Source organism: Trichoderma reesei (assembly GCF_000167675.1).
Source record: "Trichoderma reesei QM6a unplaced genomic scaffold TRIREscaffold_7, whole genome shotgun sequence".
Classification (NCBI taxonomy): Eukaryota; Fungi; Ascomycota; class Sordariomycetes; order Hypocreales; family Hypocreaceae; genus Trichoderma; species Trichoderma reesei.
The window spans coordinates 919,774-935,032 of NW_006711154.1; the positions used below are offsets into that span (position 1 = coordinate 919,774).

General features: G+C 55.0%; 3 protein-coding genes across 3 annotated transcripts; 2 read left to right on the forward strand and 1 right to left on the reverse strand.

The window, feature by feature from the left end:
* Nucleotides 1–154: 154 nt before the first annotated feature.
* TRIREDRAFT_22119 (uncharacterized protein) lies at nucleotides 155–1,833 on the forward strand. The gene is made up of 4 exons (XM_006964339.1): nucleotides 155–314; nucleotides 381–1,421; nucleotides 1,495–1,700; nucleotides 1,756–1,833. The coding sequence occupies exons 1-3, from the start codon at nucleotides 206–208 to the stop codon at nucleotides 1,551–1,553; spliced, it is 1,209 nt and encodes a 402-aa protein (XP_006964401.1). The 5' UTR covers nucleotides 155–205; the 3' UTR covers nucleotides 1,554–1,700; nucleotides 1,756–1,833.
* An 8,812-nt stretch (nucleotides 1,834–10,645) lies between these two features.
* On the forward strand, nucleotides 10,646–12,492 carry TRIREDRAFT_77215 (uncharacterized protein; the record flags this gene model as incomplete). Its single annotated transcript, XM_006964490.1, has 5 exons — nucleotides 10,646–10,882; nucleotides 11,156–11,431; nucleotides 11,488–11,704; nucleotides 11,760–12,349; nucleotides 12,409–12,492. The coding sequence occupies 5 exons, from the start codon at nucleotides 10,646–10,648 to the stop codon at nucleotides 12,490–12,492; spliced, it is 1,404 nt and encodes a 467-aa protein (XP_006964552.1).
* Nucleotides 12,493–13,380: 888 nt separating this feature from the next.
* On the reverse strand, nucleotides 13,381–15,098 carry TRIREDRAFT_121436 (uncharacterized protein; the record flags this gene model as incomplete). The annotated part of the gene is made up of 3 exons (XM_006964672.1): nucleotides 13,381–13,884; nucleotides 13,971–14,933; nucleotides 15,024–15,098. 3 exons carry the CDS (start codon nucleotides 15,096–15,098, stop codon nucleotides 13,381–13,383), a joined length of 1,542 nt encoding a protein of 513 aa, XP_006964734.1.
* Nucleotides 15,099–15,259: the final 161 nt, after the last annotated feature.

The window sequence follows — 15,259 nt, forward strand, 5'->3', positions numbered from 1 at the left end:
GAAGGCGCCTTATCAGTTTAGCCGAGGCGCTTCCGCCACCAGACCCGTTATCGCAGCAAGCCAAAAGTTTCGGAGCAGTGGCACTGGTGCCAACGACGAACCAACCTGACATCAACCACGGGCTATCGGCGAGCTCAACAGGAAGAAGACGACGACACATCCATCTCAATCCGTATCAACACACATCACCGCACATCGCTTCATCATGGCTGAAGGCGCTGGAGGCATTGACCGCAAGGCGGACGAGAGGATGGAGTTTTCCACCTCCAAAGAGGTGACGGTACACCCAACTTTCGAGAGCATGTCGCTGAAAGGTAAGAGACGCCACTCCCATCGAGTCTGTCGATGTCGCCGGTTGCCTAACGATGGTGTGTGTACAGAGAACCTCTTGCGCGGCATCTACGCTTACGGCTACGAATCGCCATCTGCCGTCCAGTCGCGAGCCATCGTCCAGATCTGCAAGGGACGCGACACCATCGCACAGGCCCAGTCCGGCACGGGAAAGACGGCCACCTTCTCGATCAGCATGCTGCAGGTTATCGACACAGCCGTGCGCGAGACGCAAGCCCTCGTCCTGTCGCCCACGCGAGAGCTGGCGACCCAGATCCAGTCGGTCGTCATGGCCCTGGGCGACTACATGAACGTGCAGTGCCACGCGTGCATCGGAGGCACCAACGTCGGGGAGGACATTCGCAAGCTGGACTACGGCCAACACATTGTTTCGGGCACGCCCGGGCGGGTGGCTGACATGATTCGACGACGCCATCTTAGAACGAGGCACATCAAGATGCTCATCCTGGACGAGGCCGACGAGCTCCTGAACAAGGGATTCCGAGAGCAGATCTACGATGTATACCGCTACCTGCCGCCGGCTACCCAAGTCGTGGTCGTCAGTGCCACTCTTCCCTACGATGTGCTCGACATGACGACCAAGTTCATGACCGATCCCGTTCGAATTCTGGTCAAGCGAGACGAGCTCACGCTGGAAGGCTTGAAGCAGTACTTTATCGCCGTGGAAAAGGAAGACTGGAAGTTTGACACTCTGTGCGACCTCTACGACACCCTCACCATTACGCAAGCCGTCATCTTCTGCAACACGCGCCGCAAGGTCGACTGGCTGACGGACAAGATGCGCGAGGCAAACTTCACCGTCAGCTCCATGCACGGCGACATGCCTCAGAAGGAGCGCGACAGCATCATGCAGGACTTTAGACAGGGAAACAGCCGGGTTCTCATCTCGACCGACGTCTGGGCTCGCGGTATCGACGTGCAGCAGGTCAGTCTAGTTATCAACTACGACTTGCCCAGCAACCGAGAAAACTACATCCACCGCATCGGCCGTAGTGGACGCTTCGGCCGCAAGGGCGTGGCCATCAACTTTGTGACGACCGAGGACGTCCGCATCCTCCGAGACATTGAGTGTACGTTTTGCATCTTTTGCATCCCCCCCTTCGCAGCCCGCATGTGACCAGCAACTAACACGCTTTGACTCAGTGTACTACTCGACTCAAATTGACGAGATGCCGATGAACGTGGCGGATCTCATCTCGTAATCGGCCGTCTCCCTCGTGCACAATGACGGCACATGGACCGAGTAGCATAATGACGGGCACAGAACCGGGGTAGAACGTACAGAGCCGAGGACCAGGGGCATGCCCGGCTCTCTAATAGTGGAGGAAAGGGGTACCAAGATTGATCAGGTGAGCCACGTTCTGCCCAGTTCCGGCCTGTGTTCTGATCTCGCTGACTTTTAAGTGATTAGACTGACTATTCCCTCTATCGTTGTCGACCAGCTTTGTTGGATCATGGGTATTCTGGCTGGTATCGAGCTTTTGATGTGCGTAGCAGATGTATGGCCAGATGCAATGGACTACAACTTAATGAAACTGCCAATCCAACTTGCTCAAACTCGTGGCAGATGACGAGCTTTACGCATAGAGGCCTGCCTTTGATGTGATCTGCCTTTGTGGCCTGTCTCAGTGTTTCCATGACGATCAAGACGTGCCAGCGAAGCAAAGTGACGAGGAATACGAGAAAGACAAGCAGTCGTCTGACAGTATCTGATATTTCCCATCAAATCCGGCTCCTGAATCCAACAATCCGTCAAGCCGCTCCTCTACTGAACAACATGCTCTACACCCCTCCTCCCCACGAAGCCGATATGGAAGCTTCTCCCTACTCGGTACCGAACTCGGAATCTCGGAAAGTGACCCTCTCGAGTATATATATATATATATATATATATCAATGTCAATTTTGACAAGTCCAATCTCCCAGACCCGACATGCTGGAAAGAACAAGGGAGAACAAGGGCAAAGCCATGTGTTCCATGTTCGCAATGGCATCATAGGTATTTGGAGATGGCGAATCTCCCAACGACATTGGTAGTAGTACATATCACATTTTCTCACAAAGTGAGCGTCGGGGCGGTATCCATGGCGACATGGGTTAGGGAAATATACCACGGCTCTATTGTAGTATATTTCCTGTATTAGCATTTGCCTTGTTCTTGTTTGTGGTGATTGTGACGTGCTCTTGGAATAGGAGACACATGGTTTGGATCTTAACCTGCCCTGGGTCGTAGGAGTAGTAAAAAAAAAAAAAAAGGACAGCAAGGGATCCCTATCCTTGCCTGGAGAAGAGCAACTTTGGTAGCGAGAGGCCAAGAATGCCCACCTCATGGGATCTCGTCCCCTTACAGGGAGATATCGGGGCGAGGGGCGGGGGGGCTTCAGAGAATAAAGCTCTTGCTCCTGGAAGAACGACATTGAACGGCGGTGGAAAATGAAGGGACAGGGCGAGGATTTGCTCGCGTGACGGGCTTCGGTACAACATTCACCGGAATCATGTAATACTGTATAAGCAGTGGGTGCCTCTGGGGGATCGGATATAATGCTGCTGAAGGAAGTGTCTCAGTTGAATATATCATGGTTGTGGGTGGGGATCTCTAACCGCAGAGCAGTGCGGCGGGTACGGTGAAGGCACGAGGAGTTGTCTTCAGCAGCTCGACATTGGCATATTCCTATTGGTAGTACGAGTATCTCCGTGCATGTGATTCTAGGATTTGGATCAAACTGGGTAAATCTGGACAACGACAGCAGGCACCAGGACTCAAAGACTGGGTAAAGGCAGAGTTCTGGCCAGAATCTTCGAAATATCCCAAGACGTTAAGGTATACCCGGGTCCCGTCTCTTATCCTCATTCACAACCAGAATGCGCATCCTGCGAGTACCCTATTCAGGATCAAAGCAACATGACAATGCAACAAAGCTCATGTATCAACTGACCATGTTCTGAAACACCCACGGATGATGACTTCAATCGGTCTTACTACCTATGCAACGTGACAAAAGACAGCTCCTAATCCCCCGTCTCAGCTGCAGGGTAAGCTGCAACGTCCAAACAGGTAATTTTCCCTAGACATGCTCCTCTTACCTTACATATTGGGAACACCAACAGCCGTTTTGCAGCTCCATCTGTGTTGATGCCAATTTGAGACACCTCAGCTACGTAATTGCTCGTGTGTGTGTGTCTAGAAGGAGTTCTCAGGAAGGTAACATGATGTAAGGTACAGTAGATTAACCCGCCTTGCCGGTGATAGATCACTTATATGGCAGCTCTTCTGCTGGGTACCTACCCATACAGGAAGTGAGCAGCATGCACATCCATCACATGTGCGTACTCTGAGAAGCAGTCACCAACACCACCAAGTGCCAGAGCCTCCCCAAAGGAGGCATCTTTCCCTTGAGAAGCAGCAAGGGGAGGGATCGCACTCTGTCTCTTGTGATGAAATGATCTTCCCAAAGGATGAGCATGTCTACGAAGACTGTGACGCACGCCATCGACACAGCCTCCCCCCTTCACAACGAACCTGGAGGTTCTGTCTGTCAACCTCTTCTCGCTACCGAGGGCCATATTTCCGGGTCTTGGGAGACGGGAGAAGGGAGGCAGGGAGGGACAGAGGGAATGATGTATGGATGCATGGCGGCATGGATAGCGGCATGGATGTGTTTCCGTTGGGTCGGTGTTCTAGATGGCGGCTTGGAAATTGCGGGTGTATGTATCGAGCTTGTTTGATTGCACGAGACGTCACTCCTTGCCAATACAACCAGTAACACCTTCAGTGCTTCTTCCTGGAGACAGCACCTTAGTAGGTATGCTTGTGATGTCGGAGCTTCGCAGTCCGCTTGGATCCCGAAGAACCACTATGGATAGAACCGCGATAGAACGCACTTTGTAGCTGTGCTGGACTAGGCATCATGAAACACTGAAGCAAAGACCGGAAGAAAATTTTGACATGACATGGATCAAAAGGGAAAGGCAGCTACGTAATCTGTCAGATACAATAGAAAGAAAGAAGATGAGAAGAGAAAACTTGATTGACTGGTGGAGCTGTGCGTCAATGAACGGATACCGAGATTTGGTCGCTCGGCCGGGATGGCGGCAGGGGTCCCTCTTTCGCGGGTTCTCGGAACCGCAATGGGTCATGTATCATGTCGAGGCTGGGAAGAGGAAACGAGAGACAAGAAAGAGAATGGAGGGGAAGGGAAGAGAAGAGAAGAGAGAGCGAGAACAAGAAGTGTGGCTGGGGATCAGCGTCCATTCGGCGAGCTTGGATCACACAGTTGCTCGGTGTAGAGAGGGTACATGTACAGCAAGAGTCTCAAGGTAGGAGTCTTGGCGGACATGAATCGTCAGGCTGGCAAATAGGAAGCAGTAGAAAAACAAAGTAGTATGCGATGGTTTGGTCTTCCCGTCATACGCGGATTTTTGGAGCTAGTAGCAGCAACTTACGATGACCTCTTCCCGGTCGCCTACTAGATACTAACGCCTTATTTCTGCCATGATAATAGTGCCATGGGCGAATTGGGTCCGGTGGGCCTCTTCTGTTTCCATGGTCGCAAGCGCGTTGATGAGGATCGAAGCTCATGGACTGGAGAGACGTGAGAGATTAGGTAGAGATTTGCATCGCCGGAGCTCTGTCCGCGCCACTGGGAGGGCACAAGAACAGGGGGGAAGGTATCCTGGTAAATGAAAAGACGCCGAAGCGTCTCCGTGATTGGGAGGAAAGAGGGAGGAGGGATTATGAGAGACAACAAGAGGAGAAAAGAGAGAGAGAGAGAAAAGAAGGAGAAGAAGAGAGCTCGCTTGAGTTGGTGGTGCTCGTTTCGGCTTAGTTGGCGCTGCAATTAATATCCGCGGTCCTATTGCTATGGGTATCGTGGACGGAGCAGCTGGCAACACTCGTAGTAAGCATGGGAGATGGATGGCTCCGCTGAAGCTTTGCCAACTTTGGGCCTAGCTGACATGTGAGAGCGACGTGGAGCTTCTCGTATGTACATACTCCGTATCGGCAACGAAGCTGCTGTTGGTTCGGTCGTCGTGGTGAGGATTATCAGGTCGAGACGACATGACACTGCAAGTGATTAGCCAATGCACGTCAGCATCAAGTCTGCACTCTGCACGCACGCCACTTGTGCAAAGCTCACCGGCGATACAGCCCTCTGTCCAAAGGTCTGGACATCATCTCTCATCGGTCGGACCCGTATGTGACGCTGTGGATATCGAAATCAAAACCCATCACCAGGGTATGTAGCTGCAAATCGATAATCCCCCAGAACCAAGCCCGAGTGGCGATGAAACAAAGATGCCTGAGGAGCCCAGACCGATCCCAATCCCAGGTTGACGACAGGACGAGGCAAGATAAGACAGGAACCCAGGACAGTCCAAGCTCAGACCTCCCTCCAGTCTTTGTTCCCGTCGCAAACGATACCGGCTAGAAACGTCAAGCTGCAGGTCGATATACAACCTGGAGCACTACTACGTAGCATGACGCCGCGCACAGTCATGCTCGCAAGTAGCATCGCAACCAGTAAATACTCCGAAGGCAACGAACGCATCAGGATCAACTGGATTGGCGTTCCGGACCGTGACGCCCTGGAAACCATTCCTAGTAGCACAAGCAGGTACCTGCAGTAGCGCGTGCAGGAAGCAGGGCAGTCGAAACGGGGAACCATTGTGACAGGCCTCCACCCTCTGTCGCTGCAGTCCGTTTTGAAACCAGTATGATCGGATAAAAGTCTATCATCGCCTAAATTCCAGATGGAGCAGCCCTTGCCCTGCCCTGAAGAGAAGCTCGGGCTTGCTGAGGAGCAGTAGAGCTTCCGCGCGGACCAGCCTTGCCTCTAGGGGCAATCTTGGGCGTGACCGGGGGCCTGGGAGGAGTAGGTAGGTAGGTAGGTTAGGGTGGTATGATGTTGATTGCCTGATCATAGTGGTCTCGTCGGACGTGGCTCTGATGAGGCATCGCAGGGCCAACTAGAGGTACTGGACTTTATCGTGTACTGGTACCTGTGTGAAACTGAGCATCGTTATTACATTGGTAGGTAAGCTGGCAGGGCAGAGAGGCATCTCAGAGAGTCTGCAGCATACCGCTCGTACAAGCCGTGTCGCTGCGTCTGTCAATGCATGGATCAGATGCTCCGAGGCTGTCCAAAGCCAGCAATTCCCGACAGCCGCTGGATCATAGGGGCCCAGGAGCAGGAGCAGGAGCAGGAGCAAAATCGTCATCGAGATGAGCACACCTGAAGATGGACATGAAACAAGGCATACGAGGATTGCAGATGCAGATGCAGAGGGAGATGCAGAGCAGACAGACAGACAGGCAGCAGCCAGATGGCCTGGTTGGCAGATACCTGGTAATAACCCAGAAGGTTGGCCGAGGATAGGTACCTAATAAAATGACGGTTGCGACGGGATCAGAGCCCGAGGTTACTTGGAAGAGCCTGCCTGCTCCTGCCCCGTCCCCCGCGTGTACCCTGCAGACGCTCGGTATTGGAGATTCGGGTGAGCAATTCCGACAGAAGAGGGAGAACGGAGGCGATTTGAGCCACTTGCAGCCGACTGAGGCTACCGTCGCTGTACCTGAACCGGTGGCCTCGGGTACCTGAGCGATACCCGGTACAGTACAGAGTAGGTGCGTGCCTTCCCTGGCAGGAATGGCTTGAGGTGGCCCTGCCTTGCAGTAACAACTCACATCCGGAAGGGACTTCCGCACCGGACCTGCAGCATCCAGAAGCAACAGGAGACAGGGATGCACAATTTTAGTAGTCCTCGGTGAATTATTGAGCTTTTTCTTTTCCTTACCATCTTCTCTCTACCCTTTCGTTTTCTTCTTCCCTGTGCCTCCTTGCCTGGCTGTCCCTGTGTCTCTCTATTCGCCGTCGGCCATTGTGCAATTTGAGGCGTCTCGCGATGTCTAGCTGTTAATCTTAGTAGTCAGCGCGGCTTTGAGAACTGGCTCCCGAATCAGTGAGCTGCGCAGTCGGACTCCATGCTTCGGAACTTGTCCTGCTGCTGCTGCTGCTGCGTCTCCCAGAACTCGGAGTCGAGCTGCTGATATCAAGGTACCGTATGTAGGTAGCTGGTCTTCTGCAGTGGCAAAGTGGTAGCGAAGTTGCACAGACCTTCATTCAACAGAGTGGCCGCCTTTGCAAGGCGGCACGTTACCTACTTGTGGACAGCCCCGACGAAAAGCACAAGTCATGTCGCGCGTCTGCAACAGCGCACCGACTTAATCGCGACTGATCGCCCGCCCGTCGCCAATCGGCTCGACGACCGCGATTCGCCCACCGAGGGCTAAAACAGGATCGCGTCTGCTAGCAACCTGCAGGCGTATCATCTGGTGCCGGTGGTGGTGGTGGTGCTGGCCTGACACTGAATCGAGAAGCGCTTGGACGTTCCCAGGCTTTTGCCTCCCCCTCAGAGGCCCAAGGCTCCAAGGCGCCGGGACCGTCTTTAGACCATCTCGCCACCGTCCAAGCTCAGAGCCCGTTGAAGCCTGTGCCGGCCATCCCTCCTGGCCAGCCCCCTGCTCGGTGGTCGGCTCAGCACCGAGTTTGAAGGTGCGGGTAAGAGGACGGCAAGGCGAAAGGATGGAATCCCTGCCGGTCCATGTACGGTAAGACTGCTATCGATATTACGGAGCACAAAAGCTGTTCGGAATATGGTATTACAAGCACAAGCGCAATCACACGCACAATTGCCCACAGGCATACGCAGTACGTACGTATAAACAGCGGTCCGAGTCCGCCAGCGCGGAAGCGCAACCTCAGAGTCGGACCCGACACCATGAAATATACCCAGGCAGCGTCCGGGATCCCCTGGCCGGCGTGTCTCTGGAGTTGTATTTGGGGTCTTTGGGGTCCTCGAAGCCACTCAGGGTCCGCGCTGGCTCTCCACGCCGAGGGAGCACTAGCAATGGCCAAGGGAACGGCTCGAGGGCGAACAGCTTGGTCATACCATGTGCAAGTCCATCAGTTGGTCTGCTGAGGCAAGGGTCTTCCTCCGGCAGGATTGCACAAAGGACAAGGCACGGTAGCCGCCCACCCCATGCAGAGTTGGCCTTTTGTATCACTGCTGACCGGCATCTCAGCAAAACGGCTCGCCGCGGCGCACCGCATTGCGCACACGTGAATGGATTGCTGCAAAAGCATCTCTCTGCCTGTCTTACCACCAAGGCATGGTACCTACTAGGTAATATCATGTCGCACGCAGGACCTTGGACGCCGCCGAGCGTGTACTGGCCCCAATCACCTCGATGTGACACCGGTAGGCGCCCTGCCTCTGGCCTTGAAATGAGCGGATGCTTGTCGCCGTGGCACAAGTGCATGTCGCGGACATATGTACAAACTATACTAACCAGCTGCCAGGGTCCTCATATCGTACTGAGGTGGCTCTGCTCCAGTCGCTCCAGTTTGCTGCGGATATCGCAATCGGGTTGCCAGCCGCGAGGTGCTAAGGCCCGGTAGCGTGCAGGAACCCTGCCTTGCCCGCCTGCTAGCAGCAGTGGCCCTCGTGCTAGTAATAGTGAGGTGCCCAATCCAATGGTAGCCCAGGGGGGAGCTCTTGGACTACCTAGTACTAGTAGTATCAAGACTGTTACCGTTTCTACGTTGTTTGCTAACTGTTCTCTAGCACCGCCCGGTTGATTCGTGTCGAGGCTCGAGTAAGACCGTGCAGCAGGACTACAGAAAGACTAACCACAGGTGCGGCTGTCGTATGGTTGCGCTATCGGTGCGGTGCGGTGCGGCTCAGGCAAGTCGTAACATGCCGTCGAAGATGCCTCACGCCTGCAATCACGCTCTCTCGTGGGACACGTTCTGGCCCGCTGTAGGACAGACCTCGAGTTCTCTAGCACGAGCGCTACAGGCCCGCTAGCAGGCCTACTCCAGGGCCAGGTCGGTGGCAGCACCTGTGAGAGCCATGCGGCCATGCAGTTGAGCCATCCATGGATGGCATCTCATCCCATGCCAGTCCCATTGTATCCCAGGGGCCCCCCCAATAGCGGTTACCAGCTGCCAGGTACGACGAGTCGGCGTTGTGCTACACGACCGGGGCCCCAGCACGCGGCCACGGAGCGTGGCCTGTCGCACCCATCAGGCATGGGCGGCAGCATGGCCTGGAGCAGGGGAGCAGGGGAGCAGAGGTACCTTACAGGAACGGGTACTGGTACGAGTGCAGGTACGGGCGCGGTACTCTGAACGGACGATCCCCGCCCGTCTCCTTGCAATTTGGAGCCGATGGGCGGGTTCGATCTCGCGCGCTGTGCTGTGCTGTGCTGGTCCGGGTCTCTGGCAGCTCGCGGCGATTGTGACCTGAAATTGGCCACGTCCGGGGCGGCACGACCTGGGTGAGTCTTGAGTGTGGGTGTGTCCTGTGATTGATCCCGCCTGTACCTCTATCGTACCTGTGCCTGTACCCGCACCCGATAGGTACGGTACCGGACCTTACCTTACCTGACCCTTGGACCTGAATCCGTGCCCGTGTTTGTGTGTGCCTGTGCTTCCACCAACTTCTTCTTTGCTTGTGCCGGGGAAGCTCCAATCCCTAATAGATAAGGTACTGAGGTAGTATTTCTGCTCCGACTTCTTCTGCCTCCCGAGGCTTTCTTTTCCCTTGCCTTTTTCTTCCTCTTTTCTTCCTGGTGCTGCACCTTGATTCTTCTTCTTTTATCATCTTCTCTCTCTCTCTCTCTCTCGCTCTCTCGCTCTCTCACCCTCTCTTACTCTGATTCTGTCAGCTACCTTTGCTAGCTACCTTACCTTGTCTGGAGCTCAGCAGCTGCCTGTACCTTCAGTTACCTCATCTCACCCCCCTCACACCATCTCGGCAGGTACCAAGTACCCGGCACGAGATAGCTTTGCCCTTTTAGCATCTTCCTCTTTCTTTCGATAAAATTCAACCCTCTTCTTCCACTTCTCTCCTCCGCGCCTGCTGTCTTCTGCCTTCTGCAAGCTGCTTATCCCGGACCTCTTGCTGGCCGTTCAACACCCGAATAGCGTCGATTCAAGCAGAAAACCTCGTATTCCGTCCGTGATCGATCCTTATATACCAACAGAGGGAGCTTCATTACCTACCTACGCACAACAAGACAAGCCTTCAACCTACCTCGTTGCGAGCGAAAGCACCAGCTTGGATACCAAAAGCCTCTTCGCCAGATACCAGATAACCAGCAACCATGGGCATCTTCTCCCGCAAACAGAAATCCCCCCGGGAGTCGGGCATCCTCGAGTCTCAGTCCACCACCAGCTTCGGCTCCTCCACATTCCGCGGCATGGGCAACAACCGCGTCTCTGCCAGCAGCATGCTGACCCCCAGCACTCCCCTATCGCCGATGCCTCCGTTCAAGATCCCAAAGATTGACCTTCCCCGGCCCCCGGATCCGCTGCTGGATCCCGCTGGCTACCTGCGCAGCCTGGCCGCTGTGCGCGACAGGGCCAAGATCCTCATGGAAAGGGCCGAGGAGAATGCCCTAGTCCACTTCGACGTTGATATGAACAAGTTTCCGGATGTGGTGACGTTTGTCGCAGGGCTGATCAAGGTACGTTCATCGCTTTTGTTGGGTTGGGGGACATGGCAGCTTTGGGGCGAGAGAAGGGGAGAGACATGAAGCTCGCTTGCATGGCAGCATCCCCATCTTAGACTGGCGCATGGCTTGGGTTTGTGCTATCTTTACTAGACATGGAAAAGATGGGCTGTCAAGAACACTGCCAGCTTCGCCACATGCCTTTCCCTCTCCATTCTCAGATCCAATGCGCGCCACCTCCTCGCTTACATGGTTGAGACCGAGACTAACATGACTGCGCCTGCATAGCGAGATCACGACGCTCCGTTCCAGGACATCCCCAGCCATGGCCGGTATCAGCACTTTTGCGTAGGAGGTCGAGATCGGATCGCTGAGCTCCTGAGCAGCTGGCCCGACAGCGTCGACAACACGGAGCGATGCCGTCGACTCGTAGACCTCTTCTTCGTCAGCGTGCTGCTGGATGCGGGTGCGGGCACTACCTGGACCTACAAGAGCGTTGAGAATGGCAAGATCTACAAGCGCTCAGAGGGCATCGCAATCGCCAGTTTGGAGATGTTCAAATCAGTAAGCCCAAGAAAGTATTCTCTGGGTGGGTAATTTGATCTGACTTGGAACAATAGGGAATCTTCTCAGCAAGCCCATCCAACAAGCATCAAGTCGACAAGGTCGCACTGGGGGCTCTCAGTGTGGCCAAGATCGCTTCGGGCATGCAGGCCGACGGCGACAACGAGCTTGTTGGCTTGGAGGGCCGAACGGAGCTTCTGGTCAAGCTGTCAGACGCTCTCAATGAGCACTCCGAGTTCTTTGGTGCCGATGGCCGGCCTGGCAACATGATTGGTTAGTCGAGCGTTCGAGTCAAGGCTTGTGTCTCCGTCAACTAACTCCATTGCAGATTACCTGCTATCACATCCCGCAACTCAGGCGTCATCGGTTCTCATTGTTCCGCTGCCAGTGCTGTGGACCGTCTTGATGGAAAGCCTCTCATCTATCTGGCCTACTCGAACGGCAATTAACGGCGTCCCGCTTGGCGATGCCTGGACCTGCGAGGCCCTGCCCACCTCGGGACCCAATACCTGGGAGTCCATCCTGCCGTTGCACAACCTGACACAGTGGCTTGCGTATTCGCTCATGCAGCCTATGCAATCCCTGCTTAACATGTACTTTGCCGGTACGGAGCTTCTGACTGGCCTGCCCGAGTACCGCAACGGCGGCCTCTTTGTCGACCTGGGAGTGTTGACTCTCAAGGAGAACGACATGGCCCGCGGACTGGCCAATTACGGCGCCTACTGCAAGCACTCGGGCATCAAGGTGGTGGAGGTGGCGCCCATGTTTGAGGCCTCAGACGATGTCATTGTGGAGTGGCGAGGTTTGACGGTCGCTCTGCTCGACAAGCTCCTGGAAGGCGTCAACGAGGCACTCCGGCCGGAGCTGGATGGCCATGAGATGACGCTGGCGCAGCTATTGGAAGCTGGCAGCTGGAAGGTAAGGACCAAAGACATGATGCAAATGCAAATGAGACGTGGGCTAATCAAGTTCTATAGGGAGGTCGGGAGATTGCCGAAATCAACAGGCCAAACACCAAAGAGCCGCCGATTCTGGTCGAAAGCGACGGAACGGTATTCTAAACCAACCGATGGCTTCTCTTCTCTTCTTTTCTCTTCTTCACACTCACTCACTCACCTCCTTTACTACAACCACTACCGACTGCTTTAACTATTATACCATTACTGCTTCACCTGGGGCGGCTTCGTTTTCTTTTGTCTTGGGATGGCACGCACTGTCTGGCCTAATTTGGGACGCCGAATGAATGAGCAATATTTTTCTCTTTCTTTTCCTTTGTCTCTTGACAAATTATCAACTAATACGATCATGTATCGTACAAATTCTGGGCTGGGAAGAATAGGGAGCATGGGAAAAGAAAAGGTGGAAATCGAAAACAAAGCTCCTTTTGTGTTTGGGAGGTAGTTTTGAGGATACCCCGTGTAGAACTCATAGGGCAAGCTGAAGAAATCAATCACAAATTGCCATATTTGCCCTCTGGGCTTCTTCATTCTCTACCTGTTACGGGTGCATGGCTCTTGTGATTTGTATAATCTCTTGTCCATGTGGAAATAATTCATCAGGAGTGTCTTATATTGTGTCTATGTCAACAGCACAACCCCCCCTTGCCCTATTGTACAGAATGTTTCCGCCCCCTTTTGTGTGTCGCTTTGCTCCCTACTGCCCCGCCCTCTGAATCTCCTGAATCTCGTTGCAGCTCATCTACGTACATATCTTTACACTTATTGTTGGTGATTGTAGGTAAATAATACATGACATGGAAAAAAAGGGGTGAGATGTATGCAAAGAACTGCCATCCCCTCACCTCGTCTCATTTCTCCAAATGACCCAAGCTCCGCCTCTCGATGCCCTCGGCACCCCTGTCTTCCTCTTCTGGAGCTCATCATTGTTCTTTTTTTTTATTTTTCTTTAATGTCTTTTCTTTGTGAGAATGAAGCTCTAATGCGGCGCTTCTATTTCTTGCCCTTGTACTTTTGCTCAAACTGCTCGCGCTCCTGCTGCTTGCGCAGGTCCTCCAGCTTGCGAATCATCTCCTTGCGCTTCCTCTCGGCCCTCTCCTGCTCGGTGCCGGAGTAGGTCCCGGTGTAGTTGGACACGGACTCGGAGACGCCCTTTTTCATGTCGTCGAGGCTGCTCGTCAGGCGTTCCCGCAGGCCGGCCATGCCTTGGGAGGAGGAGGCGGACTCGGGCGCGCGGGGGGCTTCGTACTGGACCTTGTTCTGCTGCTGCTGCGCGGGGGCCTCGTCGGCCGGGCCGAGGGGCAGGCCGAGGGCGCGGCGGATGGAGGGGATGTTGAGGATGAGGGCGGTGACGAGGGTGGAGGCGCCGAGGGAGACGGTCATGAGGTTGACGGCGGCGGAGAGGAAGGTTGTGCCGATGAAGCCGACGGTGCCGAAGATGTACATCATGGGCTTTAGCATCTTGCGCTGCTGCTTGGGAGTGTGTTTTGCGTTGATCTGGAGGGGGAGGGTGAGTTAGTCGTGGTTCGTCTGAAGAGGGTGGCTTGGAGAGTGGAAGGAGGGGGGAAGGGTGAAAAACTTACCAGCAGGGCACCCATCATGAGGGCGGTACCGGCGGCGGGGAGGATAAAGTAAGGGTCCGTGGCGGTCAGATCGGTGAACCAGAGGAAGCCGGCGTTCTCAAGCGAAGGCACGGGGATGTGCACCATGCCGCTGACGATGCGGAAGAGGCCAAAGGTGAAGGGGATCTGGGCGAGGGACCACAGGATGCCCCAGTTGCTGACGCCGTACTCGGTGCGCAGCAGCTTGTTGAGGACCTGGCCGCGCTGGCGCTTCTCCATGTCGCTCTCCTGGAAGCCTTGCTGGACCAGCTTCATGGCCTCGGTGGAGCGCGGATCCTTCCTCATGCGCTGCATGACGGCGTTGAACTTCAAGCTCTGAATCTGCGGATAGAACATGACGGCCCTGAGCAGGACGGCCGTGGCCATGATGGAGGCGCCCCAGCCCAGGCCGCCCCAGACGTGGACGTGCTCGAGCGTCCACTGCATGACGGAGGTGAAGCCCCAGCCGTAGTCCAGCCCGATGGCGTGCAGGTAGCCAATGTCCTCGCGCATGTTGAGGATGTCCTGGCCGTTGATGAGGGCCGAGATGGAGGAGAGGTCGGCGTCGGAGGCGGCGACGGAGGCGGGGTCCGTCGCGGAGGGAGAAGTAACGGCTGCGGCATCGGTGGGAGTGGAAGAAGAAGGAGAAGAAGTTGCTGCTGCTGCTGTAGAGGCCTGTTCCGTTGCTGGTGTGGGAGTGGCGGCGGCTGGCGTCTCGGGTGTTGAAGCAGCGGCTTCGGCTGGTGAGGCGTCCTTGTTGTCCTTGCTTCCGCCCCAGCCCCAGAGCGACAGTGATCTTGACGATGAGACGCCGCCGAGGACAATTGGAGCAGCGGCGGCATATCGAGGTCGGAGCGGTGATGAAGACGTCGTCAGCCTGCCGTCGACGTGTCGCAGTGAGGTCCCGAATTGGCGTCCATGGCTCAGCTTTGAACCAGAGAGGTTCTGCGTGGGGTGTGTCAGTCTTGCGACAATCCTCATTGCATTGTCATGTATACAGAGATATTCATAGATTGGGGGAAGGGCGTTGCTCACCACCAATCGGTTCGGCGCCTGCCTCCAAGCTCCCTGTGAGGGGAGGGAGCGCACAATCCCTCTGCTTGGAAGCATTGCGACGGTCAGTCGAGGGCTGGGAGAGAGAGAGAGAGAGAGAGAGGGAGGGTAAGTATGGATAAGATGAGGCAGGACGGATATCAAATTGTTGCGCTTTTGGCGGGACTCGGCTTAGGGATTATTTTTTTCGATGCGGCGGATGAACCTCGGATCTAACC

Excerpts from the sequence above, each read along its gene's own strand:
- TRIREDRAFT_22119 (XM_006964339.1), top strand. The coding sequence starts at position 206 with ATGGCTGAAGGCGCTGGAGGCATTGACCGCAAGGCGGACGAGAGGATG. Across the intron at positions 315-380 it reads CGAGAGCATGTCGCTGAAAG|AGAACCTCTTGCGCGGCATC; the intron begins GTAAGAGACGCC and ends GTGTGTGTACAG. Across the intron at positions 1,422-1,494 it reads CATCCTCCGAGACATTGAGT|TGTACTACTCGACTCAAATT; the intron begins GTACGTTTTGCA and ends GCTTTGACTCAG.